Source organism: Lampris incognitus, chromosome 12 (assembly GCF_029633865.1).
Source record: "Lampris incognitus isolate fLamInc1 chromosome 12, fLamInc1.hap2, whole genome shotgun sequence".
Lineage (NCBI taxonomy): Eukaryota > Metazoa > Chordata > Actinopteri > Lampriformes > Lampridae > Lampris > Lampris incognitus.
In genome coordinates, this window is record NC_079222.1 from 49,344,123 (window position 1) to 49,368,516 (window position 24,394).

The following is a 24,394-nucleotide window of genomic DNA, read 5'->3' on the forward strand; positions in this document are numbered from 1 at the left end:
AGTCAGTGTTTGACATTGAGGCCAATTTGTTAGAGGCGTAGTCAGTGGGATGCATAAAGACTTAACATTTAATATCCAGGAACTCCCAGTATAGACAGTACCACTGACAATGTCTTTATGCACGCCGCTGGTGCGCCCATTACTTTTACTAGTTCACTCAAGTCTAGTATTTGTCTGCTGCATATGAACTGCAGCCTTCATTTACCGTAGGGGTGCCGCAACACCACACTGGTGTCGGGTGCAAGACTTTGATAAAGGATGTCTAACATGCAGCACAGACTCTTACACTGACAAACACATGCGCAAACAACCACGCGTGCACACCAACACGTGCACTCGTACACACACGCAGCCTTCCCGCAAAAGAAAAAGAAAACCTTGAACCCACTGAATCCCTGTGACGAGTCTTTTCTAAGCCACTACAGGAAGGACTCGTGCACCACCTGGCACGTGGCATCATGCATGATATGTGTAGCGCATTATCATCATTACAGCTCCTCTGCACAGTGCATCAAGCCGGTCCGGGTACGGGCCTACAAGTGAGGCAGGTTCAGCATTACCCTAGTGTCCTCTAAATCCCTCTGGAGTTTGTCAGCTTTGGTCTTTTCAAAAAGCAGGCTCTGCTCGAGCTCCTTTATGTGGGCATGCTCCATTTTGGTCTGCGTCTGTTAGTCAAAGAGAGCGAGAAGAAGAGAAGGAGAACACACACACACACACCATCGCCATAGTCACATGCCAGCTGAGACGGAGAACAAAATAATGACTTAAGAGAGGAGACGGAAATATGGACGCACAGATGGGCGCTTGTTTTTGAGTTGTATCACGGGGCAACTGACACTGGAATAGTGACCAGAGCTAAATTCAGTGGCAAACCTACGCTACATGAGGGTGAATTGGGAGTTATTGTCTTTAGTCTGTTCTTTTTTTTTTTAACCCCCTTTTTCTCCCCAATTGTGTCTGGCCAATTACCCCATTCTTCTGAGCCATCCCGGTTGCTGCTCCACCCCCTCTGCTGATCCGGGGTGGGGTGGGGGGGCTGCAGACTACCACATGACTCCTCCCATACATGAGGAGTCGCCAGCCACTTTTTTCACCTGACAGTGAGCAGTTTCACCAGGGGGACGTAGCATGCGGGAGGATGCCCCGACCGACCAGAGGAGGCGCTGGTGCAGCGACCAGGACACATACCCACATCTGGCTTCCCACCCACAGACACGGGTAATTGTGTCTGTAGAGACGCCCGACCAAGCTGGAGGTAACACGGGGATTCGAACCGGCGATCCCCCGTGTTGGCAGGCAACGGAATAGACCGCCACGCCACCCGGACGCCCCCTTTATTCTGTTCTGATGACTTCAAGACGGTAAACCTTGAAGCGCCAACAGATTTAGACCCCTTACATCAGAATACGGCACCATCTACTTTTATCAACACCCATGTCCTTCTATTCCAGTACCGGGGGAATAACACAGCCTTCTGACCACCACCCCCCCCAGGGGTCAGCAGCACCCAGACAATACAGGAAAGCAACATGAAACCATGCGTAGGACAAGGCCCGGCAGAGACGAAGAGCTTTGAAAGAGAAGAGCGAACAGGATGAACACACGACATGAGAACGGCAATGCAAATGCTGCGAACAGGAAGTAAAGAAAATGTAGGAGAAGAGATGTAAATGAGTTATCCGCTGATGAATGTGTACGCATGAAGAGAGACACGTGTTTGAACATGAAATGATGAACAGGATGCCAGGATGAATAAACAGGTTGGCTAGAAGTATCGATGAAATGATCAGTTTTCATGATCTGAAAGACGATGCTGAGAGGACCCAGAATCAACTGTACTGGCCAAGTGTGTCTGTGCACACGAGGAATTTGACTCCGGTTCACATCAGCTACTAGCACTTGCAGACATCACTCACACACAAAAAGAAAAAAAAAACCCACAAGAAATAAATGGAACAACAACAGGACACTGAAGGTAAGCATGTATGCACAACAGTTATGTCACTACTATATAGAGTTGTGTTATGACTGAATAATCAATAATCAATAACCTATGCCCATATAGGATACCATAGTACCTTTATACTATATTGTCCATAAACTATACTATATATATACCATACCACAACTCCATGACCCATCATGCCCATATACAATACTCTAGACCCAGTCACCTCCATATGACTGATATGATTCACATAACACAAGGCCAATTATTTGAACTCAGACTGAAACCAGTAATCACACTTAATTTTTCATGTCTAAAAACCTAGAAGGCTACCACAAACTGGGAATCCTCATATCACCTCTCTCCTGTATAGACTTATGTACACACGTTACCTCTTCCAAACTATACAAAGTTAAAGTTTGCCTTTTTTTTCTGTGTATATATATATATATATATATATATATAGTTTTTTTTTACTTGTAAGTTAAAAAAAAAACCTGAATGGCAGAAGAAAATGAAACTGTTATTGTTTTGATATACATTTTGTAATATATACTGCTGTGAAAAATACAGAATTAAAAAAAACAAAAACAAAAACCTAGAAGGCATCATAAAGTATTCAGCAACATTTTATTTTTTTGTAATTCAGCAGCTTTTTATTTATAATTGTGTTTTGTCCAAAGCTGTTCTCAACCGTCTCAAGCACTGTGGGGGCGTGACATACTGCTCATTAATATTCATGAGCTGACCTGATTTGATCTCATAGGCTGTATGTAAACGTTGCCTGATGACATCATGAGAACCAGAAAAAAAGAAGCTCGGTTGAGGGAGCGTCCACTAGGTGGAGCTGTTTAACGCCTACTTTCTTTTTCAAGTAGAAAGAGACCGTACAGAAAGCGTGATGATTAAAGTAATAAATGATGTTAGAAAATATTAGTGCTTCGATTTCAATCCAAACATTTGAAATGAACAAAAGGAGAACAGAAAACAGCCCGGAGCTTAACAGACCGATATCTAAAGAGACGTCTGAGGTCACGTCACTGTGGCCCGAGGTCAACCGATTATACACCAACTTGGTCAGTCCATCATAGTTTTTATTTATAACTAATCATCACTGGAAGTGAGCGTCAATAATGCCCTCTGGCATCAAATAACATTGGTAATGTTCACCATCATGGTTAACTGGAGTAGTTTAATGGCCTGTGCTTGGGAACATCATCATCATCATCAGCGTTGTCATCTTAGGAACACTTTGGTGGTGTCAAGTCTACATGGAAGACAGAGTCAAGGCCACCACTGTAGAGGTGTTGAATGACTTGTTGTATTTTTCATTATTGTGGATGGGATATTCCATCCATCCATTATCCAAACTGCATATCCTGCTCTCAGAGTCGCGGGGATGCTGGAGCCTATCCCAGCAGTCATTGGGCGGCAGGCAGGGAGACACCCTGGACAGGCTGCCAGACCATCACAGGGTCCACACACACATACACACATACACATACATACATACATACATATACATTCACACCTAGGGACAATTTAGTACGGCCGATTCACCTGACCTGCATGTCTTTGGACTGTGGGAGGAAACCGGAGCCCCCGGAGGAAACCCACACAGACACGGGGAGAACATGCAAACTCCACACAGAGGACAACCCGGGACGACCCCCCCAAAGTTGGACTACCCCTTGTGAGGCGACCGCGCTAACCACTGCGCCACCGTACCACCCATGTGAAGACATGTCATTTCAAAATACATGCAGGTAAAATTAAAGCTCAAATGTCAGGTATTAGATATTCATTGGGCGTTAACTGCTGCAAGGACTTTTTGTGAGAGAAGACAGAGAGAGGGGGGGAGATGACAGACAGACAGACAGACAGACAGACAGACAGACAGACAGACAGACAGACAGACAGACAGACAGACAGACAGACAGACAGACAGACAGACAGACAGACAGACAGACAGACAGACAGACAGACAGACAGACAGACAGACAGACAGACAGACATAGATAGATAGATAGATAGATAGATAGATAGATAGATAGATAGATAGATAGATAGATAGATAGATAGATAGATAGATAGATAGATAGATAGATAGATAGATAGATAGATAGATAGATAGATAGATAGACAAATAGATAGACAAATAGATAGACAAATAGATAGACGGATAGATAGATAAATAGAGAGAGAGATAGAGAGAGAGATAGAGAGATAGACAGGTTACCTCGAGGTCACCTCTGGTGATGCATGCCTCTTCTACACGGAACTGTAGATCCTCCACTTTCCTGGTGAGAAGGGACGCATTAAGTCGTTCATCTGGACGCATGTAACACAGTAGTGTCTGTACAAATCGTATCTGAGGGGTCTGGCACAGACTTTACTTTGACTGAGATCACCCACCTTTTCTCTTCCTCCAGTTGGTTCAGCAGTTCCACCTTATCCCGGTCGGCTGCCTCCACCAACGAGCGCAGCTGATCCAGTTTTGCCTCCATCTCGATGGCATACTAACACCAACAGTAACAACATTAACAACAAAAAACTCAACAGCAACACCATGATCATAACGACAGTGATAACATACACTCATGAGCCAAAACATTATGATCACCTGTCTAATATACAGTTGGTCCTCCATGTGTCGTCAAAACAGCACCACCCCACTGAGGCATGGACTCTACAAGATCCCTTAAGGTGTCCGGTGGTATCTGGCAATAAAACATCAGCAGTAGATCCTTCAAGTCCTGTAAGTTGCGAGGAGGAGCCACTGTGGAATGGACTTGTCGATCCAGCACATCCCACAGACAGTCAATGGGATTGAGATCTGGAGAATTTGGAGGCCAGGGCAACACCTTGAACACGTCAACAACGTGTGCAGTGTGGCAGGGTGCATTATCCTGCTGAAAGAGGACACTGCCATCAGGGAATACCGTTGCCATGAAGGGGTGTACCTGGTCTGGAACGATGTTTAGGTAGGTGGCACGTGTCAAATTGACATCCACATGAATGACCGGACCCAGGGTTTCCCAGCAGAACACTGCCCAGAGCATCACACTCCCTCCACTGGCTTGTCATCTTCTCACAGTGCATCCTGTTGCCATCACTTCCTCAGGTAAATAGTGTACATGTACATGGCCATCCACGTGATCTAAAAGAAAATGGGACTCATCGGACCAGGCCACCTTCGTCCATTGCTCCAAAGGTCCAGTTCCAACACTTGCATGCCCATTGTAGGTGCTTTCAACGGTGGACAGGGGTTATCATGGGCAGGGACGGACTGGGACTAAAAAATGGCCCCGGACTTTTTTTTTTTACCCAGACCAGCCCACTACAACCAGCCCCGCCCCATTAACACACATACAAACATACCAGCTATTAATACCATCACTTATAAGCATAATGGATGGATACAGTACGCTACTGAAACACTAATCGAGAGCTATTTTAAGAGCAAGTGAAAGGTTTGCCAGCAGTTATCTACACTGATCATGGCCCTTGTGATGTTCACGTCACGGCGGTCCCTGGTTTGTACAATGCCATAGTCAAGGAGATGCCACTGTTTGGAGCGCGGGTGTCTCCAATATGTCTTAAAATTTATTTTCTGGTGAAAGAGAGTGTTTGTTAGTGATGGTGAGGTCGTACTGAGCACATTTGCTAAGAAGTAGAACTCCATTGAAGTTGATGTTCCTGATGCCTTCCTTCCCTCTACTGCCCTTCCAGAGGTGTTGATCCCGGCTGACCCTGGCGTTTAAGTCTCCTAGGAGAATAATCTTATCCTCCTTAGGGATTCTTGACAGTGTCTCGTCTAAGTAGGCATAGAAGGTCTCTTTTACTTCCTCTTCAGAGTCTAAAGTAGGGGAATAGGCACTCACAACTGTTGCCATCTGGTTGTTGGCAAGCACCAGGCAGATGGTCATGAGACGCTCACTGATCCCCACAGGAAGTTCAGACTGGTGGCTGATGGCTGAAGTTCCTGATGGCAACTACAACACCATGGATCCTGGGCTCATCAGCAGCTTTTCCTTTTCAGAAGAAAGTGTAGCCACTCTTCTCCTCCTTCAGTTGTCCTTTATCTGCCCGTCGGGTTTCAGAAAGGGCTGCTATGTCAATCCAGCATCTCTTCAGTTCTCTAGCAATGATCGCGGTTCTCCTCTCCAGTCTGTCACTGGTTGCACTATCTATCAGTACGCGTACATTCCAGGCTCCAAAGTTCATGTTTCTATGGTTCTGACCGCATGTGGTGATCCCTCGGGACATGGTAATCTAGTCAGGAGGTTTGAGGCAGGCTATTTTTAGGACACCTTTTCCAAAGCCTTCCCCAGGTGAGGTAAGCAGAATGGATGCTAAAGAGGGCTGCTCAGTCATGGGTGCAGCTACCCAAGTGATGCAACAAGTGATGAATGGGTCGACCCGCAACCTGTGGGTTGTGGGTCAACCCACGCATCACTAGTACTGACCACCGCTGAACTAGAGCACCCCACAAGCCTTGCAGTTTCAGAGATGCTCTGACCCAGTCTTCTAGCCATAACAATTTGGCCCTTGTCAAAGTCACTCAGTTCTTCACACCTGCCCATTTCTCCTGCATCTAACATGTTGGCTACGAGAGCTGATTGTTCACTTATCATCTAATCTACCCAGACCTTGACATGTGCCCTTGTTTGGAGATGATCAATGTTATTCGGTTCACCTGAGTTGTCATAATGTTTTAGCTCATTCGTGTACATGTGTATGCTAATATTTTTCAAAGCAATATAGCTACATAAAACAGCAATATCAGACACTAACTAAATTTGGTATTACAAAACATCATGACAAAACCCTTGCTGATACAAAATGTATCAATAATACCTTGCAATCGGGAAATCAGATAAGCACTGAATCGGTGAAAGACTGTTCTAGTGTAGACAATTTGAAATTTGCTCTTGATCTAAGTAATCAGCAACATCACAAAGTCATCAACCAGTGTGTGCGTATAACAGAAATTTCATTATTGTTATAATATGCTTGCTACGGTAATTCTGCAAAAGGTCGAGGAGGCAAAAAAAAGGAGAACAAGAACCCTGTAAGAAAACTGTGAGGGAAAAATCCTGTAAGAACCAAATCCCAAGGCTTTGTTATCTTTTTCATATATATTTCTGTAGAATCCCAAAAAAATTACTTTTTCTGCAAGAGATTTTAGATTCCTAAAGGAATCAAAATCCTGTGAAACAAGTAGCATAAAAAACATACAGGACCCTTCCTTAACCTGCAGGGTTTTGAGGTCCTGCTGGGGCTCTGCAGGGATTACTTTTTTTTTATTTTTTTACAAGAACCGAAAATTGACAGAGGACTCTTGAAGGATCAATTACAATTTTCTGGAAGCGGAAATATCAGATTTTTCTGATCCCAAAATAGCTGGATCACGGTATATTTATGTAATGAGCATGAACCAGTCGACTAAAGGGTCGGACCCTTTAGTTGACTGGTTAGCGCAGTCGCCCGTGGTGCGGGAGACCTGGGTTCGTGTAGTGACTGCGGCGGTTCCCGGCTGCTCCCTGAATTCACTATTGGTGTCAGAAGTGGGATGTTGAGACCATGTGGCCATCAGAAACGTGTGTGCCCAGAGGTGTGAGGGAGCTGATATCCTGATGCACAGGGACGCGCTTCCTGAAGGGGTGGGGGGAGGTAGTGTAACGAGCATGAATGAGTAGACTCACTAGCCCTTTGCTAACGGGTCAGACCCTTTAGTTGACTGGTTAATGTAGTCACCCGTGGTGCGGGAGACCCAGGTCCGTGTCCCGGCTGTGCCCCTGAATTCGCTACATTTACACAGCTCTCACCTGATCTTGTCCATTCCTCAACAGGGCCAGCTCCTGCTGCACCTCTCCCACGTGACTAGTTGCCTTGGCAACTTCACAGCGTTCCAGGTCCCTCTCAGCAAGCAGCTGTTCAATGTGCTGCTGCTTCTCCTTTAAAGCCTCCTGCAGGGCTGTGGTGCCCGAGATCTTACGGGCATACCGTGACGATGTCTCTGTCAGCTGGGGGAAAGAGACACAGGTTTGGATCACGCTAAGATACAGGTAGGGTAGATGAGAGGGCATGACTTCTCAGCAAAAAGCTATACATTAACAGAGGAAAGTGCATGCCTCACCAAGCCAGTCCGGCTAGGTTTCCCACCGATAGACGAGGCAGCGGAGCTAATCGAGCTCATGGAGGAGGCATCGGGGCTCCTCTTTATTGTAGACCTCCTCTGTGAGCTCTTGGACTTGGTGGGGGTGGTGCAAGGGAAACCAATACGTGTCACCTTATGGGCTGGAGCAAACAAACCATACCTCGGCATGCACTGGAAATACCTGAAATGGAAACAAAGGAATAACACCAATTAGTTACAACACCTTATTTCAACCTCTCATACATACGTGTTTTTAAAATCGTTTCCTTGAAGTGCAGAACTGTGATTAAAAACAACATTTTTCATCTCAAAGTTATGTCATTATAAGTGCGGTTGCCACAGCTATGTCGGAGAGATTGTGTTGAGAAGAAAGTAAATCATCGCCATGTTTTCTGGATGTGTCCAGGATTTCACTCACTCTGCAAAAGTGTATAAGAACTTCTATGTTGAGAGAAACAAAAGACCTGTCATGTTTTGTATTACATCTCAGATATGACGGAGTGATGAGTATTTGTTAAAAACATGAATGCTGTTGCTAAGGAGACTCTTATAAATGATATATAGAGCCAACAAATACTGACAACTGGATGGAAGTTGTCTCAAAAATGTATCAACTACAGGGACTTCCAGTTTGGCGAATGGCGGAATAGGCAGCAAGTCGGAAAAGCTCTGTCATCATTCGACATTTATTTGATATCTGCTGTATAATTTACCCATATAAACATTGGAGTACCCGCTTCTAAGACTGGCTTTTGACTTGACGTCCTTTATATCAAGTTCAACATGGGCAAAACGACGACAGCCAAAGATAAAAAAGCAGAATGTGAGGGGAATGGTAGTCAACATGGCGGGTTAGCTTCAGAGCTAACTAACGACGAATCGAGGTATGACGATGGCAGCAACACAGCAGTAACTTTGGCTGATTTTCAGAAACTACTCTCCGGCATGGAGGAGCGAATTATCACAAACATGGCTGCACAAATTTCATCCATCCATGCTACTATTGCCAGACACGATCAGACAATTCAGACCATTGAAACGTCAATGAATGACTTCCAGGGGAGAATAATTGCGCTAGAATGTACAACTGGTCATCTTGTCAAGGAGAATGAACAACTGAAACTGAAGATTGATGACCTCGAGAACAGATCCAGGCGGTGCAATATTCGTATAACAGGCACACCAGAGAGAGCTGAAGGCACCCAACCAACTTGTTTCATTGAATCCCGTCTCATGGTGCCGATGCTTTCTCCCGCCCTATAACCGTAGACAGCGCATAGGGTAGCCATCCAGAGGAGACAGGATGGCACACCTCATCCCTTCATAGCCTGTATACACCACTTCCAGATGAAGCCCAAAATAATGCAGCTTGCATGTGAGAAAGGCCCTCTGTGTTACAGGGGCGCAGAGATCCACATCTATCCTGATTATAGTGCTGAGGTAGCCAGAAAGAGAGCCGTCTTCACTCCTGTCAAGCACGAACTGAGGAAGCCTCTTTGATGAGAGGCGAAACGTCTTCACGGATATATACCAAGTCCAGTTGCACTTGATTCAACTCCTTTGGATATTCAATGTTGTCCACTCAGACTGGTCAAAATGCCCAGAAGTCGTGATTTCAATTGATGCTGAGAAGGCCTTTGTCCGGGTCGAGTGGAAATATCTATTTTTCACTCTCCAAAAATTTGGCTTTAAAGACGAATACATTGCCTGGATCAAATTGCTTTATTCCTCTGCCCTTGCAGCCGTGATCTCTAATAACACTCAGTCTGATTACTTTCCCCTTGGAAGGGGGACAAGACAAGGTGCCCACTCTCCCCCCTAGTTTTCGCATTAGCAATTGAGCCCCTAAGAATAGCACTGCGACACTGTAAGGACTAAAAAGGCAAAAGTTTAAAGGGCTAAAGTTTAAAGTTTCTCTCTATGCTGATGATCTGCTTCAGTATTTCTCTGATCCAGCTTTATCACGCCCCTGCCTTCTAGACATCCTGACTCAATTTGGAAAAATCTCAGGGTACAAGATAAATTTGCAAACAAGTGAATGCTCCGCTTTAAATGCTGAAGCAGATGCACTTCCTCCTAGCGTTTTTCCCTTTAAAAGGGTCCAAGGGAATTGAGGTCACTTGCTCCTTTCCAGCTACTCTTACAAAAAACTTCACTGCTCTTTTTAATATGTGTAAACAGGATATGAATTGCTGGTCCTCTTTACCATTATCATTAATAGGGTGCATTAACCTAATTAAAATGATAGTATTACCAAAGTTTTAATATCTCTTCCAAAACATCCCCATCCTAATTAAAAAATATTTTTTAAAACCCTTGATAAAAGTATCATCTCGTTCATATGGGGGAATAAGTCTAGCCAAATCAGCAAAACCCATCTCCAAAGACCAAAGCGCGCAGGAGGCCTGTCTTTGTCTAATTTCCTTTTTTTATTATTGGGTATGCAATATTCAGAAAATAATTCACTGGTTTGAAGACAAACCAATTGCAGGAAAGGCAGACTGGGTACGATTAGAGTTCTCATCATGCCCACACCATTTGGGCTCAGTGGTTGGTGTAGCCTTGCCTCTTCTTAGCAATAACCTGAGTTCAAATATAATAGTTAATCACTCAATAAGAATATGGGCTCATTTTAAAAGGCATTTTCAGCTGCAAGGAACTACTACCCTCTGCCCTATTAAGTCAAATCACATGTTCATTCCCTCCTATACAGACCCTGCATTTATTTTATGGTTTAACAAAGGGATTAGCTCAATCCAAAATCTATACATAGAGGACATATTTGTGTCTTTTCCTCAATTATCCAAAGTCTATGACTTACCTATGAACCACTTCTTTCGTTATTTACAGATCAGGAGTTTTGTACAAAAACATATAACTCATTTCCAAACAAAACCATAAAATCACATGTCGACCATATCCTGGACTTGAATTCAGACCATAGAGGATTGACATCCCAGATTTATGAGTTCATTAACAACATCAATCCACTTTCCATGGAAAATTTAAAACTGGCCTGGAACTCTGATCTTGGAATAGCTTTAAGAAATTACCAATGGGATTCTATTTTAGATTTGATACACACATCGTCTACGTCTGCTAAACATGGCTTAATACAATTAAAAGTTGTACACAGAGTACATTTTACTAATGCTAGATTGGCAAAGATTTATCCAAACATTGAGCCTTTATGCCCTTGATGTAGAGGCCAGCCGGCAGATTTAATGCACATGTTTTGGCTGTGTCCGAATCTCTCCACCTTTTGGATAAGAATTTTCAAAGCCTTTAGTGAGATGTTTGAAATCCAATTTGACCCTGACCTAATCTGTGCTCTCTTTGGTTTAACATCACAGCAATCTCGTGCTCTCTTACCGAATAAAGCCCATGTGATCATAGCTTTCACCACATTGCTTGCGAGACGTTTGATCCTCTTAAAATGGACACAACACGCTCCTCCATCCTTTTCCCATTGGGTCAAAGATGTTATGCATTTCTTAAATTTAGAGAAAATTAAATACACACTAAAAGGGTCATCTGGAACCTTTGCTAAGATATGGAGGCCCTTTCTGGGTTTCTATGACTCTCTACAGGAACCCCTTGAAAGTGTAGGGTAGAAGCCATAAATGTCCTATTACAGTAATGAGCATCCCCCCCCCCTCCAGGTTTTTTTTCTGTTTTTTTTTTATTTTTGTTTTTCCTTTCCCCCTTCATCTTTTCTTTTTGTTTGAATAATTAATACAATTATTTGATTATCTTATGTTTTCCCTTCTTTATCTAAATGTATTCTGTAACCTGTGATCCTATGAGTGGGTGGGTGGGTGGGTGGGTTGGTAGTGATGGGAATGGGGTTTTCAATTTGTTAATACATGTGATGAATAATACTTTGTATCTGGGGATGAGTAGCTGATTTGACGTCATACATGTTTTGTAATTCTTGTGGGATAAAACATTTGAAAATCAATAAAATATATTTACAAAAAAATGTATCAACTACAAAGACCTGCATATTTATTGGAATTAATTAGATAAGAGAAGCTGTTTGTTTTTTTTGGGACCCCCCCCCCCTTTTCTCCCGAATTGTACCCATCCAATTACCCCACTTTTCCAAGCTGTCCCAGTCGCTGCTCCACCCCCTCTGCCGATCCAGGGAGGGCAGCAGACTCCCATGTCTCCCCCGATACATGTGGAGTCGCCAGCCGCTTCTTTTCACCTGACAGTGAGGAGTTTCACCAGGGGGACGTAGCACTTTGGAGGATCATGCTATTACCCCCAGTTCCCCCTACCCCCTGAACAGGCGCACTGAACGACCAGAGCAGTGGTGTCGTAGTGGGGGGAAAAAGGGGAAGGACCTACCAGGTCCCAGAAAGATGGGGGGGGCCCTCGGGAAGCCTGGGATTAAAAGTTTGTTTTGGTTTGCAAATGTTTATTTCTAACTAATTAGTGTCATAACTTCAGTTAAAATTGGTTCAATACATCAGTTGAGGGACTTAAAGAAAATAGTGGAGGCTCTCTGAGGCCCCTCTCACCCCTATCTGAGGCTGCTCTCACCCCTTACAAAAGGTGCAAAATGGTTTAGTCCACCCCTTACGAGCATCTCTCAATGCAGCTCATCTAGTCCTGTCGTGAGTCATGTCTATCCCAAAGAAAGCAAAATCTGGGTTCCAGAAAAGAAAAGAAAAAAGGAAAGGGAGAGAAGGCAAAATGAGGGAAAACAAGTGTTGAGGAATTTCTTCCAAAAGAAAGTTGAGCTAGGAGCTTTTAAAAGAAAGGTGGCTAGCTAACTCCTGCTACCACAGCTAGGTAGCAGCTAGCTAGCTAACTCCTACTACCACAGCTAGGTAGCAGCTAGCTAGATTAATGTACTGTGATTGCAAATAACATACAGTATGCTAGAACTCAAAAAATTATGCGTGAGAGACAAAAGAGGAAAGGGGCCCACAGAGACTGCTTATGTACAGGGCCCAGAATTTTGTGCTACATCCTTGGACCAGAGGAGGCGCTAGTGCAGCGACCAGGACACATGCCCACATCCAGCTTCCCACCCGCACACAGCCAATTGTGTCTGTAGGGACGCCCAACCAAGCTGGATTTAAGACCGGGATTTGAGTTGGTGATCCCCTTGTTGGTAGGCAACGGAATAGACCGCTACGCTACCACAAGTTTTTTTTGAGAAAAATTTTAAAAAGTAGGTGAGACACATCTCATCTGCATTCCACTGTTTGTACTGCCCTCTGTTTTACAAAAAATTGTGAAACTCGGATGTAAAAATTAAGTAATCTAAAAAAAAAAATCTAACTTCATTAGACTTGCAATTGTTGTGTATACTAAATGATGTGTGACAAAGACAAAATTAGCATACCCACCCACATACTTAAATAAATATATACATAAGAAACAGTTTTGATATGAGTTCATGTCACACCTGGTCCCTGTCACAGCGCCGTCATTCTTGCCGATGGGTTCGTCTAGCTCCACTCCACACCAGTCTCCCTTGGCAAAATCTGTGTCTCCGAGAAACCGCACTACTCCTGCCTTGGTGCCACCCACCTACATCCGGAAACAGAGAAAGACCAGGATAGTCTGTTTAGGAAAATTATTTTCAGAAAGCACGATTAAAATAATGTCCTACTAAGTGAATCGCCACTCAAAAACAAGTTGGAAATCTTGGAACTTCGCATAGTTGAGGGCTTAAACCACGGGGCCACCTTACCAGGACACGGTCCCCCAACCTCAGCTCTTTCCTGTTCTTCTTCACCGAGTCCGTCTCCGATAGGTTGGATACCGACTGGCTAGCTGTAAGGGTTCGGTTAAGCATCGCACTTGTTTTTATGCCAGTGCCCTGAGCTGCTGCAGGAACAAAATATTTGTAATGATTAGAGGATGTAACAAAACGAGTACTGATCTTATATAAATGTGATGATGATGATGATTATGATCTTGCAAATATTGCACTCAAATTATGAAGCAAAAATATAAGCATTGGTATTAATTTGCTTTGTCGGTAATAACTTTGCCAGACTTTACCAGCTGAGGTAGTTCCAGCAGGTGCAGACTCGCTCGTGGCCGAGGACCCCTGGGCTGGGCTGTCCCGCCCGCCGTTTTCCGTCTTTTCCGGAAGTAGAGTCCTGGATAATTTTGAAGGCCGAGTGAATATTCCCTTTCCGTCCTCGCACTGGAAGTACCTGACCCCTGCCACTGACCCATCGTTTTTACCGATAGGTTCGTCCAGCACAATGCCCGCCCACTGGCCAGGGGCAAACTGTGTACCCCCCACAAAGTGCACATAGCCAGGTTTGTTGCCGTTGACCCAAACCTTTTCTCCTACTTGAAAGTCTCCGGTTCCTTCCCGGGTGGAGGAGGTCACGCTACCAGGTTTCTCTGGGGGAACCAGCTTTTGAGCACCTAGAATGACAGTTATACTTTGTAACACCTGCAGAGTCAGTAGTGTCCTTTACATCTCGCTGAAAACTATTTCTAACATAAAGCTTATATCCATTTTTAGTTGTTGTTGTCTCACCGATTTCATTTTTTTACTGCATTTTTTGGGGGGGGGATTTTTCCCCCTTTTTCCACCAGCCAATTACCCCAGCCTTCCGAGCTGCCCTGGTCGCTGCTCCACCCCCTCTGCCGATCTGGGGAGGGCTGCAGACTACCACATACCTCCTCCCATACATGTGGAGTCACCAATCACTGTTTTTTACCTGACAGTGAGGAGTTTCATCAGGGGGACCTAGCATGTGGGAGGATCACGCCACCCCCCCCCCCCAGTTCCCCCTCCGCCCTCCCCGAACAGGCGCCCCGACCGGCCAGAGGAGGCGCTAGTGCAGCGACCAGGACACATACCCAAATCCGGCTTCTCACCTGCAGACACGGCCAATTGTGTCTGTAGGGATGCCCGACCAAGCTGGAGGTAACACAGGGATTCGAACTGGTGATCCCCGTGTTGGTAGGCAATGGAATAGACCGCTACGCTACCCGGACGCCCCTTTACTGCATTTTTATTCCATTTCCTTTTAAAGGAGCCAGAGGGAAGACTAGTACTGAAATGAATATATCCATCCATCCATTATTCAAACCACTTATCCTGCTCTAAGGGTCGCGGGGATGCTGGAGCCTATCCCAGCAGCCACTGGGCGGGAGGTGGGGAGACACCCTGGACAGGCCGCCAGGCCATCACAGGGCCCACACACACACACACACACACACACACACACACACACACACACACACACACACACACACACACACACACACACACACACACACACACACACACACACACACACACACACACACCTAGGGACAGTTTAGTACGGCCAGTTCACCTGACCTACTTGTCTTTGGACTGTGGGAGGAAAGCAAAGCACCTGGACGAAACCCACACAGACACGGGGAGAACATGCAAACTCCACACAGAGGACTACCCGGGACAACCCACCAAGGTTGGACTACCCCAGGACTCGAACCCAGGACCTACTTGCTGGGAGGCGACTGTGCTAACCACTGCGCCACCGTGCCGCCCTAAATGAATATAATGATTTAAAACTAAGATGACCGCAGAGATTGTTGAAAAACACAAAATAAAAATATTGCTTCCCCCCAGAAATATTATATTGACAATTAATTAAATAATCAACGATTTAAACAGTTATTACGATCTGTAAAATCTTGCTGGTTTTATGAAATGAGACTGATGTGTCACCGATGTGAAAATGTGAAGGACTGCTTTACTATGGATCCAGTAGAGGTGAACAGACTAAACAGAATTCATCTAATAAATACTTCACCTCTAAATATTACGTATAGCACCTTTAAGACCCACATTATATGTGGTTTTATTGTTTTGTTTTGTTTTTATACATGTAAAACATTTTGAAACGTATGCTTTGAAACGTGCTGTATAAATATTATTATGATCATTATTATTATTTTGCAACCACTGTGCACTCGTATTTTTTGGAGGGGGGCATTTTCCCCCCTTTTTCTCCCCAATTATACTTGGCCAATTACCCCACTCTTCTGAGCTGTCCCGGTCGCTGCTTCACCCCCTCTGCTGATCTGGGGAGGGCTGCAGACTACGGTTCGAATCCCCGTGTTATCTCCGTCTTGGTCGGGCGTCCTTACAGGCACAGTTGGCCGTGTCTGCAGGTGGGAAGCCGGATGTGGATATGTGTCCTGTTCGCTTCACCAGCACCTCCTCTGGTCGGTCGGGGCGCCTGTTCGGGGGCGGGGGGGGGGGGGAGACTGGGAGGAATAGCGTTATCCTCCCATGCGCTACATCCCCCTGCTGAAACTCCTCACTGTCAGGTGAAAAGAAGTGGCTGGTGACTCCACATGTATGGAAGGAGGTATGTAGTAGTCTGCAGCCCTCTCCAGATCGGCAGAGGGGGTGGAACAGCGACCGGGACGGCTCGGAGAGCAGGGTGATTGGCCGGATACAAGTGGGTAGAAAAATGGGGAAAACCCTCCCCAAAATAAATAAATAAATAAAATGTTTTTTTCCAGCTTAAGAACATCTTTGTGTCTAGGCACTTATAAATAAGACTGGGTTGAATGAAATTACAACAACTCTGTAGTTTCTGAGATGAGTATCACTGAATTACTCATGGACGCCGTCACAGATCCAGGTCCTTATCTCTGACTGTGTTGTGCAGTTCTTACCAGAGGAGGGGGATGTCTTCACTGGCAACCCAGCTGCACGGCTGATCTTGCTGGGAGGTTTGAGTCCACTGGGCTTGCCTGTACTCATGTCTACTTCTCTGCTTGGGGGTGGGGGGGGCTGGCCTGATCACGCGGGGGGACTGGGCCCTCTCCGCCACCCAACAACGCCACGATTTTACAGAGTGGTGCTAGAAATGACACAAACAACAGAACACACACAGAAAATTACATGAAAGGATCTTTAAAATAAAATAAAAAGGAACTGGTAGTCACCTTATCTACGCTACAGGATGTATAAAGTAGGCTACTTCTGATATCACAGCAGACCACAGTAACAGTAAACTACTCCGGGTTTTAGGGGTTCTGGCTCCATGACTTCTATCTAGACAGTTACCATAGTCCACATTATGCCCCTTGCTGCATACTGACCACTTCAGAAACAGGTGTCACCTTAATGCAATGTTTCAATGGAGACACAATTACAAAAATTGTGCAACATTGATGTGTGCACAAAACTTTGCATTATATGCTGATGACAAGCTGGTATATACTCACTGAATTACACACTGCTGTTATTAAAAATCAAATTGTTTGGATTAACTGTTTGGGATTCATATCGCAATGCTGACATTCTGACTTCTGTACAAATGTAAAATATGAGAAATATTAAAAAAGGAGAAGCTGCACAAAGTTGTGAATGTGATTGAAGTCCAATAGACAAATACACTCATGATTACTTTTTTATGTTTTATGTCAGCCAAAAAACACCAATCTCTGATGGTATTTTTGAAGAAAAGGGAAAGAAGCAAAAAAGAAAATTTTCCATGTAGCATCAGTTCTATGATTAAACACAACAATTTTAAGATAAACCTTTCATTTACAGCTTTCAGTGGCTGTCAAAGTAGAATTAAATAATCACAGCAGAATTCATTAAAACGCTAGAATGAATACATATCTCATCACAAAATTAATAAATACAGACGGTACATATAGAAATACAGAAATGTCAGGATTGATGTCATCTTAATTTGCACTGAAAGAGTTATCATCCAGCGGCACGGCAGCGCAGTGGTTAGCGCGGTCACCTCACAGCGAGAAGGTGCTGGGTTCGAGCCCTGGGGTAGTTCAACCTTGGGGGTCATCCCGGGTCGTCCTCTGTGTGGAGTTTGCATGTTCTCCCCGTGTCTGTGTGGGTTTCCTCCAGGTGCTCCGGTTTCCCCCCACAGTCCAAAGACATGTAGGTCAGGTGACTCAGCCAAGCTAAATTGGATTGGAGTGGAGTATTATCCATCCAGCCATTATCCAAACCGCTTATCCTGCTCTCAGGGTCATGGGGATGCTGGAGCCTATCCCAGCAGTCAGTGGGCGGCAGGCGGGGAGAATCCCTGGACAGGCCGCCAGACCATCACAGGGCCCACACACATACACATATTCACACCTAGGGACAATTTAGTCCAGCCGATTCACCTGACCTACATGTCTTTGGACTGTGGGAGGAAACCGCAGCCCCCGGAGGAAACCCACGCAGACACGGGGAGAACATGCAAACTCCACACAGAGGACGACCTGGGATGACCCCCAAGGTTGGACTACCCCAGTCAAAAAATGTTCTCTGAGGGCTGCATGATTTCTTCAACACTGTGACACCTATACACCAACCTTCGTGTACCCCCCCCCCCCGGTTAGCTCCGTTTCACAGTCCGCTCAGAGGAGTTGTTGGAAGTGCGGCAGATGGAGCGTGCTGTCCGGTCCATTTAACATGGACTTTACATACCAACAATGGGGTAAAAATCTGCCCACCACTGCCTCTACTTCAGTAGGCTAAAGAAGTTTAGAATGGCTCCTAATATCCTCACGAAATGTTACACATGCACTACAGAGAACATCCTGACTGGTTCCAGTTGCCCAGCCTGTGACAGTAAGGCTCTCCAGAGAGTAGTAAATCTACAGATCCAGCATCCGGTGCCAGACCCGTACACTTAAGAACAGTTTCTAGCTCCAGACCACCAGGGTATTGGACAGTTAATAATACGACTGAACCATGTATCCATTGCCATACGTATCTACTGCTACCTTGCACCGTACTGCTGCTAGTGCTTACTGCACACATTTCATTTTACTAAGATCTGCACTGTACTGCATTTTACGCTGAGAATGGGGCACAGTTTTTAGCCTTGCTAACCCTGTAATTTACTGATATTTGTTATTATAGCCCTACTTTAGTACTTTAATCTTCTATTAATGCCTTTTCGTTAATGTTATTACTTATTTTCTGCAAGTGGTGCTGACCTGACCCCTGGTCACAAGCATTTCATTGTTCAGAATGACTCAATGTTATTTTGCACACGTGACAAATAAAGACCTGGAACTTTAATAATAAGAATCCAACCAAAACAACAGGGTTCTAGCAGTACATTCAGTACTTGGACCCTTTAATATCTACATGTCTGGCTGTAAGGTCTGTTTGCTAAATCCCTGTGTTGATGAGGGATCATATCAGCATATATAGATCCATATCCGTGTCCATATCAGCGATTAACCCATATCCATCATATCATATCACTGATTAACCCATTCACATAGCATTTGATGGCTGGACATTGTCTAACCAGTGGCCTTGGTCCAACACCACTACTATCTCCTTAAAATTACACCTACTAGTACAGAGAAATAATTATGCATTGGCAGAATAAACAGCAGCCCTGCCTCAGAGCGACCCAGCGCTGTGATCAAATACGATTCAAGCGACACGTCGACCTCCACCCACTATCTCCACCCATCCATCTATCCAGTATCCAAACCGCTTTGCCCTGCTCTCGGGGTCGCCATGACGACACAGCGTCCACACCTGGAGCTGTCAACGCCCGCGCGTGCGCACGTGACTTCCAGAAGACAACTTTCCCCCGATGTCTTCACGTCGACCCGTGCATTTGTCGCTGCAAACGTCACCTGGGCTGGATCACGACCTGGTCTCTTGCGTGATGCAGGACGGGCACCTTTGCAGCGGTGCGACTGATGCTGGACGCTCCACGTTACTGGTTTCGTTCCCCTTCGCTGTGGTCGTTCACGCAAGCGCTATTACGCCGTGTGGTCACGGCTTACAAACGCGGTTCGACTGCAGGTATTTTCGCTCCGGATACTAGCCGGAGCCCCGGTCCGCTCCCACTCACTCCCTGCTGCTCCGGATACTAGCCGGAGCCCCGGTCCGCTCTCACTCACTCCCTGCTCCGGCTCCGCTCCCACTCGCTCCCTGCTGCTCCGGATACTAGCCGGAGCCCCGGTCCGCTCCCACTCACTCCCCGCTGCTCCGGATACTAGCCGGAGCCCCGGTCCGCTCCCACTCACTCCCTGCTGGAATTCGCCCGAAAGCTAGCTAGCTGTAGAGATTAGCGCGGTAGCACAACCGAGGACAGGTGAACGAAGCTAGCCGCTCGGAGAATAAAGGAGAAAAGCATACTTGGAGCCGGGTAGGGAAAGTTCCTGATCGCCTCCCTTTGTCTACCGTGGAGAAACGCCGCTGTCGTCGTCGTCACCTCCGCGGTTAATAGCGGCGGGCTCCCTCCGCACCGCGCCCGTCTGCGCGGACGCTCGCGTCCCCGGACCGCTGCCCAGCCCAGCCCGACGGCCCCGCCCAGCCGTGTGACGTCACCGCCAAAACATCGCCGAGAGACCGTCGGAACTTCGCGGATACCCCCACCCTCACAAATTACTGGCTAGTATCGTCAGACTTGGAAGATAAATGTAATTTTTTTTTCCCCTTGGAAAGACGAGGAAACTATTTCACATGTATTACCCGAATGCGAATTTATTCAAGCTTTTCTTTTTGTTTTTCTGGAGGAAATGAATGCGTACACAGTGACACACGCAAATCTGCTACGTCACCCATGGCAACCGTTCCACCGAATATGTTATCAATTCCTTTACTCTGTGCGGCTACATAAAAACAGACACCGAAAACCTATTCCAAAATGTAACGTGTCAAAAATTAAATGATTCATTATGAAGTCATCCATTATGACGTCATTCAATCAAAATTACACTGAATTAAATCAGCTTATTAAATCACTTAGGATAGTGAATAACAAAAAAAAGATCTCTTCCTGAAACATTACAATCTTTTGACATGATAACCCCTGACCCTTATTATTCTTTTCTTCTCACCTCCCTTTTTTCTTCTTCTTCTTCTACTCTTAAACATCTCAGTCGTGTATTGTATTTCTGTTATCTGCTTACACACTTTCCAGTGTAGTGATGGTTTATCTTGCTGTTGTATGTCAGGCCATGATTCACATTTGTCTTTGCATCGTCACTCATATATGCCAATAAAGTTTGTTAAAAAAGAAAAAACTGTCCGAACCTCACTTTGGCAAAGCTGCGTGCTGCTCTCAAGTCTTTCGTTTTCTCCCAGCGCCACGGGACAGCGCCACGCCATGTTTACTTATGGTCGTTTGTGTTATTGTGTAGCTACACCCTACGATAGGCACACGGCTACATCACGTCATTCCGTGGGTGTAGCTACGGTAGACGTTGGAGTTCATCCACGTGCCAGCTCAATAAATTAGTTAGAAAGTATTGTCAATTTTTGCAATAGTGCAGTTTTAAAATTACTAAAACAAATATAGAGATGGCACTGAAATCCATTGGCAGAATTAAACCAACGGGAGTCGTGTAATAAGAGAAAGAAGGGAAAGAAGCCGATGGGAAGACAGTAAAATAGCCTTTTATTTGGTTTATATCTAGGGAATATAAAGTAGGTGCAGAGCAGCGGCCCTCGGTGATCGATTGGTTATGTCTACACACGTCCGGAAGAGGGAGCTCGCGCCACAGTTGCTTCTTCTTCTTCGTCTTCTTTTTCTTTTCGGTCTATATCTAGGGAATATAAAGCTGCCGAGTAGGCGCAGAGCAGCGGCCCTCGGTGATTGATTGGTTATGTCTACACACGTCCGGAAGAGGGAGCTCGCGCCACAGTTGTTTCTTCTTCTTCGTCTTCTTTTTCTTTTCGGTCTATATCTAGGGAATATAAAGCTGCCGAGTAGACGCAGAGCAGCGGCCCTCGGTGATCGATTGGTTATGTCTACACACGTCCGGAAGAGGGAGCTCGCGGCACAGTTGCTTCTTCTTCTTCGTCTTCTTTTTCTTTTCGGTCTATAGAGGACAGCCCCCAACCCGGTGTCCGAAGCATCCACCTCTACGATGAACTGCCTCTTGGGGTCGGGGTGGAGCAGGACCGGGGCGCTGGTGAACCTCTCCTTGAGGGACTGGAACGCAGAGCGGGCAGCCGGGGACCAGATGAACGGCTGGGAGGGGGAGGTCAGCCTGGTGAGAGGTTCTGCCACGCAGCTGTAGTTCCTGATGAACCTCCGATAGAAGTTCGCAAACCCAAGGAAGCTCTGTAATTCCTTCCGGGATGTGGGATCGGGCCAGTCCACCACAGCCTGGATCTTGCGGGGGTCGGCCCGGGTCTGTCCCCTCTCAACGACGAAGCCCAGGTAGTCAACGGAAGGGGAATGGAACCGGCACTTCTCTGCCTTGACGAAGAGCCGGTTCCGGAGGAGACGTTCGAGTACCCGGCGGACAGGCTGGACATGTTCCTCGAGGGTCCTGGAGACGATGAGGATGTCATCGAGGTAGACCACCACAAACCCGTCGAGCATGTCACGGAGAATGTCATTCATGAGAGCCTGGAATACCGCCGGGGCGTTGGTGAGGCCGAACGGCATGACCAGGTACTCGTAATGACCCCGGGGCGTCTTAAAGGCTGTCTTCCACTCGTCCCCCTTCCGGATCCGGACCAGATGATAGGCACACCGGAGGTCCAGCTTAGTGAAGACTGTAGCCTGGGTTAGGGGCTCAAGGGTGGAACTCATGAGAGGAAGGGGGTACTTGTTCTTGACGGTTATCTCATTGAGTTGGCGATAGTCAATGCAGGGTCGGAGGCCCCCGTCCTTCTTCTTCACGAAAAAGAATCCAGCTGCCACCTGGGAGGACGAGGGCCGAATGAGCCCCGCTGCCAAGGACTCAGAGTTGTACTCGTCCATCGCAGCTTTCTCGGGGATGGTCAGACTGTACAGACGACTGCTGGGAAGAGGTGCCCCAGAGTGGAGGTCGATAGCACAGTCATAAGGTCGACGAGGAGGAAGAGTCTTGCTGAAACCCTCACCTAACTCATGGTACTCAGGGGGAACAGAGGAGAGGTCGGGAGGCGGGGTAATAGGGGCACCTCGGGGGGATGGGCCGGGAGCAGCCTGGAGACATTGGGCATGACAGGAGGAGCTCCACTCCATGATGATACCAGAGGCCCAGGCGATGTGTGGCTCATGCTGCACGAACCAGGGGCGCCCTAGGATCACAGGGACTAACGGGGACTGGATGATGTAGAACCGAAGTCTCTCCACATGGTTACCTACTATGGTGAGAGAGACAGGGTGGGTGCGAAAGCCTCCATGGGCTTCTCCAGCGTCTCTAGCGGGATGTTAGCCTGGGCAGCAAACTCCGAGTCCAGGAAACACTCATCAGCCCCCGAGTCGAGGAGTGCACCCACCGTGAGCCGCTGGTCAGCCCAGGCCAGGGTAACACTAACCAGATGGTTCTGTGGGGCAGGACGGCGGTAACAGGAAAGGCGGCTCACTAGGATCTCCCGGGGCCCCAGTGAGCCTAGTCTTTTGGCCAAGTGGGGCAACCGCTGATCAGATGTCCCTTCTGGCCACAGAAGAGGCATTGACCCGCCTTGAACCGGGCCCCCCGTTCGGCCGGACTAAGGCGCGTGTGCCCCAGCTGCATAGGTTCCTCCCCTGTCATGGTCTGGGGCGCGGGGGGAGAAACGGCCACAGGGAAAGTGGGGCGAACAGGAGTAGGGATCCTGTTAGGAGTGCTGGACGACTGGGGAATGGACGGGGATCCACGCAGGGCTCCTCTCCTGGAGGCGTCCATCGATGCGGATGGCGAGTTTGATCAGGTCATCGAGGGAGGTGGGCTCCTCCCGGGTGGCTAGCTGGTACTTGACAGCCTCGCTGAGACCTCTCCGGAAGTTGACCCGAAGTGACCGGTTGTTCCAGCCGCTCTCAGCTGCGGCCAGCCTGAACTCCACCGAGTAGTCTGTGACACTGCCACTGCCCTGCTGGATACTGCTCAGCCGAGCACCAGGGTCCTGGCCACAGACTGGATGGTGGGAAACCTTCCGTAGTTCCGCCTCAAAGTCCTTGTAGGTGAGGCAGAACTGGCCTTCATGGACCAGGAAGCAGTGGCCCACTGAGCTGCTTGGCCTGTGAGCAGGTTGGTCACGTAAGCGACACGGGCAGCATCAGACGTGAACATGCTGGGTTGGTGCAGGAAGACCAGCTCACACTGCATGATGAACGTGGCACAGGTCTAAAAGTCGCCATCAAACGGTCGTGGGCTGGAGAGGCAGGGCTCCCGGGGAACTGGGTTGCCGTGATGGTCTGCAACTGCCGCAGGATCTCTGCTTTTTGGCTCGCCAACGCCGCCTGCTGGCTCGTTAGGTTACCCACACAGGCCTGGAGGGGCTGGACCTGAGTCTGAAGATCCCTCACCGCAGCAGAGGCTGCCTCTAGCTGCTGGGTGTGGGAGTTGGTCAGCTGGATCTGTCTGATGAGAGCTGCTTG

At 46.9% G+C, this 24,394-nt stretch overlaps 1 protein-coding gene across 2 annotated transcripts in view; it reads right to left on the reverse strand.

The window, feature by feature from the left end:
- The window catches only part of clip1b (CAP-GLY domain containing linker protein 1b), a 51,413-nt gene extending 31,041 nt beyond the window's left edge, over window positions 1-20,372 (reverse strand). The window contains exons 1-10 of one of the 2 annotated variants that reach the window (XM_056290522.1): window positions 20,230-20,372; window positions 16,773-16,960; window positions 14,136-14,513; window positions 13,822-13,958; window positions 13,534-13,658; window positions 8,091-8,292; window positions 7,780-7,977; window positions 4,364-4,467; window positions 4,188-4,248; window positions 561-665 (exon numbers count right to left, since the gene is read on the reverse strand). In XM_056290522.1, coding sequence (XP_056146497.1) covers window positions 561-665; window positions 4,188-4,248; window positions 4,364-4,467; window positions 7,780-7,977; window positions 8,091-8,292; window positions 13,534-13,658; window positions 13,822-13,958; window positions 14,136-14,513; window positions 16,773-16,860 — 1,398 coding nt within the window. In that variant the 5' untranslated portion in view covers window positions 16,861-16,960; window positions 20,230-20,372. The remainder of the gene's footprint in view (window positions 1-560; window positions 666-4,187; window positions 4,249-4,363; window positions 4,468-7,779; window positions 7,978-8,090; window positions 8,293-13,533; window positions 13,659-13,821; window positions 13,959-14,135; window positions 14,514-16,772; window positions 16,961-20,229) is intronic. The other variant, XM_056290523.1, reaches the window with a different exon arrangement.
- Window positions 20,373-24,394: the final 4,022 nt, after the last annotated feature.